Source organism: Saccopteryx bilineata, chromosome 9 (assembly GCF_036850765.1).
Source record: "Saccopteryx bilineata isolate mSacBil1 chromosome 9, mSacBil1_pri_phased_curated, whole genome shotgun sequence".
NCBI classification, from domain to species: Eukaryota; Metazoa; Chordata; class Mammalia; order Chiroptera; family Emballonuridae; genus Saccopteryx; species Saccopteryx bilineata.
This window is the reverse complement of record NC_089498.1, coordinates 4,963,374-4,975,741: the sequence shown is the minus strand read 5'-3', so window position 1 is coordinate 4,975,741 and position 12,368 is coordinate 4,963,374. Positions and strand designations below refer to the sequence as shown.

Here is a 12,368-nt window from a genome sequence, read left to right as displayed (position 1 = left end):
TTCAGTGTCCCCTTAGCCATTATGAAATGGCCATTTTTGTCTCTGAGTACTTTTCCTGTCTTGTAGTCAGCATTATCCGATATGAGTATTGCTACACCTGCCTTTTTTTGGATGTTATTTGCTTGGAGTATTGTTTTCCAGCCTTTCACTTTGAATTTGTTTTTATCCTTGTTACTTAGATGAGTTTCCTGTAGGCAGCATACAGTTGGATTTTCTTTTTTAATCCATTCTGCTACTCTGTGCCTTTTTATTGGTGAGTTTAATCCGTTTACATTTAGTGTAATTATTGATACTTGGAAGTTCCCTATTGCCATTTTATATCTTGCTTTCTGTTAGTTTTGTGTCTTGTTTGATCCTTCTCTTTCGTTTTTCTATCTTTTGTTTTTATTTGGTTGTATTCCATACATCTTTCCTCTGTTGCTATCTTTTTTATCTCATGTGCTTCTGTGGTGGTTTTTTCAATGGTGGTTACCTTTGAGTAATGAAAAGGGTCCCTACCCTGTTCATTGTAGCGAACTATTTTGTGAGTACTTTTGCACTCCATCGTCCTTTGCTACTGTTAATCTCCATCTTCTCTCCCTCTTTCTTTTTGTTGTTGTCACAGTTTAAATTTGGTTTTATTGTGTTCTTCTTGGAGCTTTTACTTGTGGCTCTGTTTTTTTTTTTGTTCTTTGTATCTGATTGGAGAACCCCCTTTAGTAATTCCTGGAGTGGGGGTTTTCTGATGATAAATTCAAGAGGGCCAATTCTTGTTGAATAAAGGAATAAGTCTTCAGTCACACTTAGTGAGGGGAAACCAGGAAAAACACTTTTCTGCTGTCCTTTGTAGGAACCAATTTCCTGAGTTTCTTCAACACAAAAGGCTCTTAAACTCATTCAACTAAAAGAGGGAGAAATGAAGTTATTTTTTCTTTTGATTTTTTTTTTTAAATAAATGCTATAGAACAGGGGTCATGAACCTATGGCTTACAAGCCAGATATGGCTCTTTCGATGGGCTGCATCTAGCTGACAGACAATTTTTTTTTCTTCCATTTTTCTGAAGCTGGAAACAGGGAGACAGTCAGACAGACTCCCGCATGCGCCCGACCGGGATCCACCCGGCACGCCCACCAGGGGGCGACGCTCTGCCCACCAGGGGGCAATGCTCTGCCCATCCTGGGCGTCGCCATGTTGCGACCAGAGCCACTCTAGCGCCTGAGGCAGAGGCCACAGAGCCATCCCCAGCGCCCGGGCCATTTTTGCTCCAATGGAGCCTTGGCTGCAGGAGGGGAAGAGAGAGACAGAGAGGAAAGCGCGGCGGAGGGGTGGAGAAGCAAATGGGCACTTCTCCTGTGTGCCCTGGCCGGGAATCGAACCCGGGTCCTCCGCACGCTAGGCCGACGCTCTACCGCTGAGCCGACCGGCCAGGGCTGGCAGACAAATCTTTAATAAAAAAAATAATAATGTCAAAAATATAAAACATTCTCATGTATTACAATCCATTCATTTCCTACCACTCATGTTCATGGTTGCAGGTGGCTGGAGCCAATCACAGCTGTCCTCCGAGACAACACCAAATTTTTATTGAATAATGCCTGAGGTACATGGGTCGTGTATGGCTCTCACGGAATTATATTGTAAAATATGTGGTGTTCATGGCTCTCTCAGCCAAAAAGGTTCCCGACCCCTGCTACAGAATTAAAGGAATGCTAGATTTGTTTTTAGGGCCAGGTAGTGAGATGGCTACAGAACGTGGGTGCTAAACTGATTTCACCAAACTGCTTCCGATAGTCGCTTTCAATTAAAAAGTTATTTATTAAAAAATATTTTCTCCCAACCATGATTCCCTATCCAGTGAAACAAGGAGTGAGGTTACAAAGCAGTGATCGGTCAGATCTCGTTTACACGGAGGACGACAACGATCTCATTAGCTCAGCTGTGTATTCTACCAAATAGAGGAATACAAATTCAATCATCTGCTTCACAAAAGGTACACATTAATCGATGTACTTCATACCAAAAAACTTTATAAAGCTTGTCTTCGTATTTCAGTTAAAAATTCAGCTAAAATATAAAATTATATTGATTTAAAAGGGTATCCAAGCAATGCGTTAGGTTTCCTTTTTTTTTTTTTTTTTTTGTAAAATTCAAGAAAAATGATTGGAAGTTTCATCCCTGCTCACGAAGAACCCCCTGAGATTGCTTTGCGTTTCCGCTCCTCGCGTTCCCGGCGATGACGCGCTGGGCCCACGGTTTGGAGCACTAAATGCCCCTCAGACCCCAGGGCTTCACACACAGTTCCTGACAGGCTCTGAAGTTCTTAAGAACTTCAAATTAACGTACCGAATGAGACATCAAAAAAATGGCTTTCCAAAATGCATATACTCAAAGGAGTAGTGTAGTTTGGGGCAAGAATTGCTCTTTCAATGCTTCAAGTCGTCAGTCTTTTCTCAACAGTTTCTTGATAAGCAACAAACCTTCTCAAGTTCATCTTCACGTTGTCAAGAACACACAGCTGATCGGGGCTGTGCTTCCCTCTCCCTTCTTTCCGAATCTGCCAAAAGAGAAAGGGCACATGACCTGGTGTAGGTTACCAATTCCTTCCAACAGAGAAAGCCATTTAGTCCTGGGGGTATTAATTCTCAGAACAAGACAGCTGGCAGGACTCTGGTGAAATATTTTCACCAAGGTAAGTGGGACGCAGTCTATGAGCCATAAAGGTAAATTAAGATCGTGCACCTTTTAATTTAATTAAATGTACTGGGGTAACAGAGGTTAATACTATTACGTAAGTTTCTATTACTATTATACACTATATGCCAATAGTGTATAATTCTATAATAACCACCTGTAGAGTGTATTGTGTGCTCACCACCCAAAGTCTAGTCACCTCCTGCCTCTGTATGTTTGACCCCTTCTCCTTCTTCCCACCCCTCCTCCTCTGGTGACCACCACACTGCTGTGTGTCTACAACTCTGTGGTGTATGTCTGTGGTTCTGTTTTATATTCCGCAGGAGTGGAATCACAGGTGTCCTGGTCCTTTCTGACTTCTCTCACTCAGGACGGTACGCTCAAGACCTAGCCATACTGTTGCAAATGGCAACGTTTCAGCATTCTCTTGCGGCCGCGTCGTATGCCGCTGTGTATAAGGGTTATTTCCATGTCTTGGCTGTTGTAATACTGCAATGATCGGGGTGCATAAATATTAACAAATAAACCCCTAACCACAGACAATGGTAGGGTGCTTACCAGAGGGCAGGGGGTGGGGGAAAGGGGGAATAAATGGTGATGGAAGGAGATCTGACTTGGGGTGGTGGGCACATCATACACAGATGCTGTGCTATAGAGTTCTACACCTGAAACCTATACAATTTTACTAATCAGTATCACCCCAATAAATTAAAAAAGCATTAAGAAAATTGGGAGGTAAATACCTAGAAGGTTCGTTGGGTCATACAGTGGCTCTCATCTTAATTTTTTTTTTTTTTTTTTTACAGAGACAGAGAGAGAGTCAGAGAGACGGATAGACAGGGACAGACAGGAATGGAGAGATGAGAAGCATCAATTATTAGTTTTTCTTTGCGCATTGCAACACCTTAATTGTTCATTGATTGCTTTCTCATATGTGCCTTGACAGCGGGCCTTCAGCAGACCGAGTAACCCCTTGCTCAAGCCAGTGACCTTGGGCCCAAGCTGGTGAGTTTTCCTCAAACCAGATGAGCCCTCACTCAAGCTGGCAACCTCGGGGTCTCGAACCTAGGTCTTTAGCATCCCAGTCTGACGCTCTATCCACTGCGCCACCGTCCAGTCAGGCTCATTTTAATTTTTTGAGAAAACTCCATATCGTCTTCCACTGACGCTGTGCCAATTTAGATTCCCACCACGTCGCACGAGGGCTCCCCTCTCTCCAACACCTACTTCCTGTCTTGTTGACAGTAGCCACCCTAAGGTGAGGTGGCATCTCACTGTGGTTTTGGTGTGCACGATGTGCACCTCCCCTGTAGCTAGGAAGGTTCAGCACCTTTTCAATCATCTATATGTCTTCCTTGGGAAAAGTGCTCAGGTCCTCTCTCCATTTAAAAAAAAATTGATTTGAGAGAGGGAGAAACATCGATTTGTTGTTCCACTTATGTATGCATTCGTTGGTTGATTCTTGTAAGCACCCTGACTTGGGATTGAACCCGCAACCTTGGCGTGTTGGGACGATGCTCTAACCATCTCAGCTACCCGGCCAAGGCATCCTCTGCATTTTTTTTTTTTACAGAGACAGAGAGTGAGTCAGAGAGAGGGATAGACAGGGACAGACAGACAGGAACGGAGAGAGATGAGAAGCATCAATCATTAGTTTTTCATTGCGCGTTGCAACACCTTAGTTGTTCATTGATTGCTTTCTCATATGTGCCTTGACCGTGGGCCTTCAGCAGACCGAGTAACCCCTTGCTGGAGGCAGCGACCTTGAGTTCAAGCTGGTGGGCTTTTCCTCAAACCAGATGAGCCCGCACTCAAGCTGGCAACCTCGTGGTCTCGAACCCGGGTCCTCTGCATCCCAGTCCGACGCTCTATCCACTGCGCCACCACCTGGTCAGGCTCCTCTGCATTTTTTAATCGGATTGTTTTTAGTTGTTGAGGTGTACGAGTTCTGCATATATTTTGGATATTAGCCACTCATCAGAGGTATCGTTTGCAAATACCTTCTCTCACTCGGTCAGCTGTCCGTTTGTTTTGCTGTAGCTTTCTTTTTCTGAAGATTGTGCACCTTTTAAATGATAGCTACAGGAACAACTCCACTTTCCAAGAACGAGTTGGATGGTATGTGAACGCTCCCTCACCTGCAGTCGAGAACAGTGGTTCTCAAAGTTCCTGTGCCGCAGAGTGGCACCCGGACGGCTCGCTGAAGACCGCTGGGCCAGCCACAGAGGTTCTGCTTTTCAGCAGGCGTGGCACTGGGCCTGAGCACGGGGCTGTGACAAGTTACCAGGCGCTGCTGCTGCCAGTCCAGGGCCCTCTGAGAGCCACTGCTCTGGAGACGTTGCGTAGTCAAGCGCATCGAATCGTTTTTCAAGATGCAGTTTGGGGCTAACTACACACTGAACAGATTTCATCGCAACTGCGGCTTCGCTCACCAGGCAGCTTCCAACAGGAAACTGCAGGCTGCCCTTCCGGCGAACAGAGACTGCTCATTAGGGCTTCAGTCTTTGAGAAAAGAAAACCACAACTAAATGTCACTGGCGTAGGAATGCATGTTAAGTAGGAAAACCAGTCAGAACGACAAACAGACCTCCCAGAGGCGAGGGGTCCCTTTCCTGGTCCACAGTCTACACGGCTCCTCGCCAAACACTGGCCTCTCCCGCTGGGGGCTTGGCTTCCTCTGCTTTGCTTGCCGGGAAATGGGGATGTTTTCTGTCTACCTTGCAGCCCTTTTTAGACACTAAAGGGCCTGTCATCTTTAGGACGGTGTGGACCCCGTCCAGGCACTGGAATGGAAACATCCCCAGGGCACGGTGTTGAGTGAGATCACACAGTGCACGGTGGAGAACAGACAACCCCGCCTTCTGGATAAGAAAGGCAGGAATGGCAGCGTGCACTTGTCTTTGCTTAGACAGCGCTCCGTCTAACGACCTGCGGGGAAGGGACGAGTGGGAAGACAGCCTCTCGCTGCTTACAGCACAGACCGACCCCAGGGGCTGGGCGAAATGGGTGAAGGGGGTCAAAAGGGACAAACTTCCAGTTACGAGATAAATCAGTCCTGGGGATGCGGTGGCCTGCATGGGGACGATCGTCAATGACCCTGTACCGTCTACCTGAAGGGTGCTAGCAGAGTAGATCTGAAAAGATCTCATCACAAGAAAAAAAATGTGTCTACGACAGGTGATCGATGTTAACCAGACTCACTGTGGTGACCACCTCACAATCTGTACATATATTGGGTCACTGTGTTGTATTCCTGAAACTAGTACAATGTTATTTATGTGTCATTTATATCCAAGGAACCAGAACCAAATCAAACCCAGACAAACAAGCAAACAAATAAAACTACAGGCTTCAACAAAACACAATTAAGAGTAAATTGTTCCATTTCTTTTCTCCCCTAGTGTTCAGTTACCTGTGGGTGAGGCTCAACTCACACGTCGGCCCCCACCCCTGCATCTTTAAACGGAACGTGCCAAGACGGAAACACGTTAAAAACCACCCAGTACTAATGTTCTTAAACCAACAGCCAGGTCGGACGTCACGGGGACAGAAAGTGTGCGTGGCCTGCGTTTATACTTTCTTTTCTTCTGGAAAAGAAAACCTTAAAAATTATTTTTTGAGGCAAAGTGAGCTGTGATGCTCCTGGTGGAGCAATGAATACGTAAAACAGCTCATGAGAGTAGCTATGAGCTTCAGAACATTCTCCAGCACGGACCAGCGGGGCTGCCCCTCCGCCCCAGCACCAAAGGCAAACAGGCCCCGTGGTGCACGGACCTGGACCGCAGGACACGGCCTGAGGGCAAGTTACGGACGACTGAGGAGCTGCACAGGCCGCTGCCACAGTGCTCACCCCCCCGGAGCACTGCTGCGTCACCCCACTGGCAGAGAGGAGTGCGTCAGACGCCATTTCGGCTCAGGTCACAGCATCCACGTGTTCTCAGGGTGACTGAGCTCTGACCAGTCCAAGCTGCCCTCGCAGTGCCCACTCACTGGGCTGAGGGGCCCCAGGGACCACGGAGCTGGCGAGGAGGGGCTGCCCTGTCCCCGCCCGCAGGGGCCGAGTCTCAGACCCTTCCCCACAGGGCGACTCGTACCTTCATCTTGAAGACTGGCTGGAATTCCTTCAGAGCAGACAGCAAGTGGATCTGCACGGAGGCCCTCTCGGCCTCTTTCCCGTCGGCGAAGACATCGAAGAGGGCGTCCAGGGCTTCTCCTGCCACTACAAGCGACGGGTCTTTGGTGGCGACCTCAAGCAGAAAGCACCCAATGGTCTGCAGTCAACAACACACACCATTACCACCCAGGATTCTAAGGCCAGTTCCTGAAGTGCCAGCTGAAACCGCAGCAGTTTAAAGATTAAAGACTTATACCAAGTATAATATAAATGAAACATATTAGAATTTATACTCCTAAATAGAATGAATTAAGGTTCATAAATTATATATGACAGATTGATTTAGGAAATTAATAAATTTTCCCATCTCCCTCAATAAAGCTTTCCCCATGGTGTTAAAAGGCATAGAAATATTATCTGTGACAAAAAAACCTGCTTTTTAAGTTATATGAAAAAACACTGAAAGCAAAATAATTGCGCACAAAACAATCCCTTTTTGCTTCACTGTGCTGATTTTTAAAGATTTTAAAAAAATTGACTTTAGAAAGAGAAAGGAGAGGAGGGGGAGTGAGAAAAAGAGAGGGAGGCACTGATTTGTTTGCTCCACTTAGGTATTGATTGGTTGATTCTTGTATGTGCCCTGACTGAGGATTGAACCTGCAACCTTGGTGTGTCACTGCAGCCTTGGGATAACACTATCCAACTGAGCTACCCGGCCAGGGCCACTGTGCTGATTTTTAACGTCCACCCATTTTCCCACAATTGGGCAATGAACAAATGAACACACCATTCCAAGTCTGCAAAGAATGGTTCGAGAGAGAACTGATTTTATTTCGGCTGCTCTGCTCTATCCCCTGCGCCCCAAGGGGACGTAGACAGCTGGTGGTAGGGGTGAGGAGTGGGAAGGCGAAGAACACAGAGTCCAAACTCCGGCTCCATCGCCGTAAGGAACTGGGTGACCGTGGACAGTCCAACTCCTCTGGGCCTCAGTTTTCTCATCTGAATTTAAGGGTCTAGATAACCCCCGAGATAGGGTTTATATTTAACATCCTATATAATAGGAAGCACAGGGCATCACCTACAAAGTGGTCTTATTAACGTGATGAATCTGATCTCGTTGAGCCTTTATACCTCCTTGGTTTGCAGGAACTACAGAGGAAGAAGGAATGACAACAGCATGAGGAAGCCAGCGGACAGAGCAGACGGCCGCACACCGGGGGACGACTGAGCCGGAGCCAAGGGAAGGCCCTGCAGTGCGTGGTGAGCGCTGAGCCCTGAGCCGCGGGGGTGCTGTTCTAGAACAGCAGGGGCTTAGAGGACCCCAGGCCAAAGCACGCAAACCTCGCTGAGATGCTGACCTAGGCAAACTACCTGCGAACTGACATTTTTGGAACCACTAGAAAAATCTGAATGCGGAGCAGGTATTAGACATGTTAAGAAATGACCGTGAACTGTGTCAGGCGTGACAATGGTGGTTAGAGAAGACACTGTCCCTGTGAAGACGTGCGTAGGGACCGACGAGGGCGGAATCCCAGGCTGTCTTGGCTGTGTGCACCCGGCAAAGACACAGTGGGAGCACCCAGGATGGAGCGCTGACGCTCAGTGGGCCCGGGAGCACACGACACACAGGGCTCTCCCTCGTCTCCTCCGCGCTTGGCAGGGGCACTGAATAAAAACAGTTGTTAAAATCTTATGCTGTGCCCGAGAAAAACTTGCTCTTCCTAAAGCAGATCTCGGACATTCTCGTCTTAGGGGTAGGAAGGGACTGTCCACACACACTGAGGGCCACACTCTTGTCACATGTGTGTCTACAAACCCCAAAGCCCTGCGACGACGCAGGAGACACGGGAACTGCGGGCGCTCTTGGGAGTGGGAGGGGCGGAGGTGCGGGGCTGGAGACGAGCCTTCTCACGGTTGAGTCTAAGTGTCCATGTGCTTCGCTCTGCACACATATCATCTTTTTGAAACAAGGGTCCTTACAATACCAGTTATCACTGTCAAGTTCCTGTCAGGCGAAGAGCACTGCACATGGATCGGTGTATTTCCCGCCAGTCAGTAAGCAGCACCCGAGCAGTCGCTGCCGCCCCGCAGGGGAACGGGCGACCCCGTCCTTAGCGAGGAGCGATGCCGCATCTCTAACAGCGCAGTTCTCCAGCGCCTGTGCTCAGAGGAAAGTGCCGGAAGCAAACACGTGGAGTGAGCTCCCAGGGGCCGGGCACCATCAGAGCGGCTGCTCACGATGGACGGAGCGGTCCCAGAAGGAACCGTGTGGCGTGGTTCAGACGCGCGTGACCCTGGTGCGGAGGGCTCCGTCATCGGCAGGACAAGATGAGCTCCGCACATGCCATGTGACAGCAAAGGTAGGGCTCCTGATAATTCTGAACCCGGTCGTTCACTGAAGACAAGGTTTTTTTGCTTTTTGGTTTTTTGTATTTTGTATTTTTTTGAAGTGAGAAGTGGGGAGGCAGAGACAGACTCCCGCATGCACCCGACCAGGATCCACCGGGCATGCCCACCAGGGGGCGATGCTTTGCCCATCTGGGGCATTGCTCTGCTGCGACTGGAGCCATTTTGGCACCTGAGGCAGAGGCCATGGAGCCATCCTCAGTGCCCAGGCCAACCTTGCTCCAATGGAGCCTTGGCTGCGGGAGGAGAAGAGAGAGACAGAGAGGAAGGAGAGGGGGAGGGGTGGAGAAGCAGATGGGCGCTTCTCCTGTGTGCCCTGGCCGGGAATTGAACCCGGAACTTCCACACGCCAGGCCGATGCTCTACCATTGAGCCAACCAGCCACGGTAAAGACAAGTTTATTTTTGAAGACATATCTGAAGTGAAGTTAAATGACAAAATGCGACTCCACTTGTCCAGTCCCTATCTAATTCCTGGGAGTGAGATCAAGCCAAAGGCTGTATTCTGCTATTACCTTTCTGTAACAACTTCTCAATACAATTCCGTCTCAGGACGCCCACAGAAGTGTTTTTAAACCCCACACCAACAGCAACTCTTCCCTCCATTTCTAATTATGAAATGTTTTGGGTTGGAAGCAGACTGCTTTACCTTGAGAGTCTCCAGGGTGCCTTCTTCTTTGGCCAGGACACTGCCCGTGATCCCCAGAATGCTGACCACGTTCACTCTGACCCCGACGTTACCGCTCTGGACGCCCGCTCGGCACAGTGTCATCAGCTGATCGGGGGTCATGCACTGTGGAGAGAGGAGAGGAGAGCACATGGGTGTTCAGCTCGGCAACTCCAACAGCACAGGAGACACCCGGGCAGGGGCCTCTCCGGCAGGCGTCCCAGTCCTGAGGACAACACAGATTCTCGGCAAAGAAGTTGTTACATAGCTCTCCTTGGTCCCAAAGACAGCTGGCCACTCCGAGCTGAGATGAGACCTGTGGGTGCCACGGTTATTGTTCAGTCCATGAGGGTTGTACGCCTAAACACGGGGCTTCCGTTCCTATGAGCTGCTCATGAAGACGCCTTTCACTCGGATGTACGCCACCCATAGAGATGCTGCTGTCTTTTCTAGCACTGATCATAAAAGTGTTGTAAAAATGTAACAGGACCATGTCACTTTAATAAAAACTGGCAGACTCTGTACAAGGTAAGAACGCACTCTGAGCTGTGTTATGGTAAATTACTAGGGACGGTAAAAACCATTAAACTAACTAGTGCTTCAGCACGCAGTGACACGTTCCATGCTAAGCTCATTTGAACACACGCACGCGCGGAGGCGGCACCGCGAGAGAGCCTGAGTGTCCCGCTGCCCGTGAGCACGCGCGGAGGCGGCACCGCGAGAGAGCCTGAGTGTCCCGCTGCCCGTGAGCAGCAGCACAGTGTGGGGATGATGGGTTCGGGACCTGGCATCCTGGGTTCAAATCCCAGCACCGCCGCGTACCACCTGGCAAGCTGGCACAGCTCCTGAGCCCCTCAGCCGTCCATTTCCCCAATGGCAGCTCGGAGCTGCGAGGCGGACTGAGTAACGCATACAGAGCACTCACTAAGCGTGGGCTACTATTATATATAAAAATCCTGAGCTGTTGTAAACCATCAAACTCATTTCGGAACCACCTGCACTGCTCTGCCAAGTCTCCAGGCAACAGTAAACATGCCCCAGTTTCTCATAAAATAGTCTAATGAAAAAAATTCCACCAACTATGGAGTTCTTCCTAGCTCGGACAGGCCGGCGTGAGTAAGAAAGGTGTGACTCACGTGTACAAGCCACAAGGCAAAGCACTGCTGTCGCTCAGAAGAAGGCAGTCGGTTCCCTCTCCTTACAGAGCTCCCGCCTGGCCCGGAGCCTTCGCTCAGAAGAAGGCAGTCGGCTCCCTCTCCTTACAGAGCTCCCGCCCGGCCCGGAGCCGTCGCTCAGAAGAAGAAGGCAGTCGGTTCCCTCTCCTTACAGAGCTCCCGCCTGGCCCGGAGCTGTCGCTCAGAAGAAGGCAGTCGGTTCCCTCTCCTTACAGAGCTCCCGCCCGGCCCGGAGCCGTCGCTCAGAAGAAGGCAGTCGGCTCCCTCTCCTTACAGAGCTCCCGCCCGGCCCGGAGCCGTCGCTCAGAAGAAGGCAGTCGGCTCCCTCTCCTTACAGAGCTCCCGCCCGGCCCGGAGCCGTCGCTCAGAAGAAGGCAGTCGGTTCCCTCTCCTTACAGAGCTCCCGCCCGGCCCGGAGCTGTCGCTCAGAAGAAGGCAGTCGGTTCCCTCTCCTTACAGAGCTCCCGCCCGGCCCGGAGCTGTTGCTCAGAAGAAGGCAGTCGTTGGCTCCCTCTCCTTACAGAGCTCCCGCGAGCCTGACTCCTCCAGCTCTAACCTTCGAGGCTCCTGCCCAGTGCGCAGCCAACAGGAGAATAGTATGATCTTAATAGCTATGAATAATTTATCATTAACTGAGCCTGAGCTTGGAGTAATTTCTTTTAAATATCAGACTGACCCAGTAAATTACTGCCTGAACACCATGGAAAAATCAATAAAAATACTTGATATCCCTATAAAGCCCTTCAGTGGAGGGCTTTCTGACCCTCCCAACAGCCACACTCCAGGCCAGGCCTTGTTCTTTTTTTTTTTTTTTTTTTTTTAAATTTTTATTTTTCTAAAGTTGGAAACGGGGAGGCAGACAGACAGATTCCTGCATGTGCCCGACCGGGATCCACCTGGCATGCCCACCAGGAGATGATGCTCTGCCCATCTGGGGCATTGCTCTGTTGTAACCACGGCCATTCTAGCACCTGAGACAGAGGCCATGGAGCCATCCTCAGCGCCTGGGCCAACTTTGCTCCAGTGGACAGGCCTTGTTAAGATCCCTGTTTCAGCCCTGGCTGGTGGGCTCAGCGGCAGAGCATCAGCTCGGCCTGTGGAGGTCCCAGGTTCGATTCCTGGTCAGGGCACACAGGAGCAGTGACCATCTGCTTCTCTACTCTTCCTCCTCCTCCTCTCACTTCTCTCTCTCTCTCTCTCACTTCTCCTCCCCTCCTGCAGCCATGGCTCAATTAGAGCAAGTTGGCCCTGAGTCCTGAGGATGGCTCCCTGGCCTCTGCTTCAGGCACTAAAAAAGTGACTCTGGTTGCAACAGAGCAACACCCCAGATGCGCAG

At 49.7% G+C, this 12,368-nt stretch overlaps 1 protein-coding gene across 1 annotated transcript in view; it reads right to left on the bottom strand.

The window, feature by feature from the left end:
• Nucleotides 1-1,352: 1,352 nt before the first annotated feature.
• The window catches only part of HEATR3 (HEAT repeat containing 3), a 36,297-nt gene continuing 25,281 nt past the window's right edge, over nucleotides 1,353-12,368 (bottom strand). The window contains exons 13-15 of the mRNA XM_066243177.1: nucleotides 9,840-9,983; nucleotides 6,766-6,942; nucleotides 1,353-2,534 (exon numbers count right to left, since the gene is read on the bottom strand). Of these exons, the coding sequence (XP_066099274.1) occupies nucleotides 2,412-2,534; nucleotides 6,766-6,942; nucleotides 9,840-9,983 (444 nt within the window). The 3' untranslated portion in view covers nucleotides 1,353-2,411. The remainder of the gene's footprint in view (nucleotides 2,535-6,765; nucleotides 6,943-9,839; nucleotides 9,984-12,368) is intronic.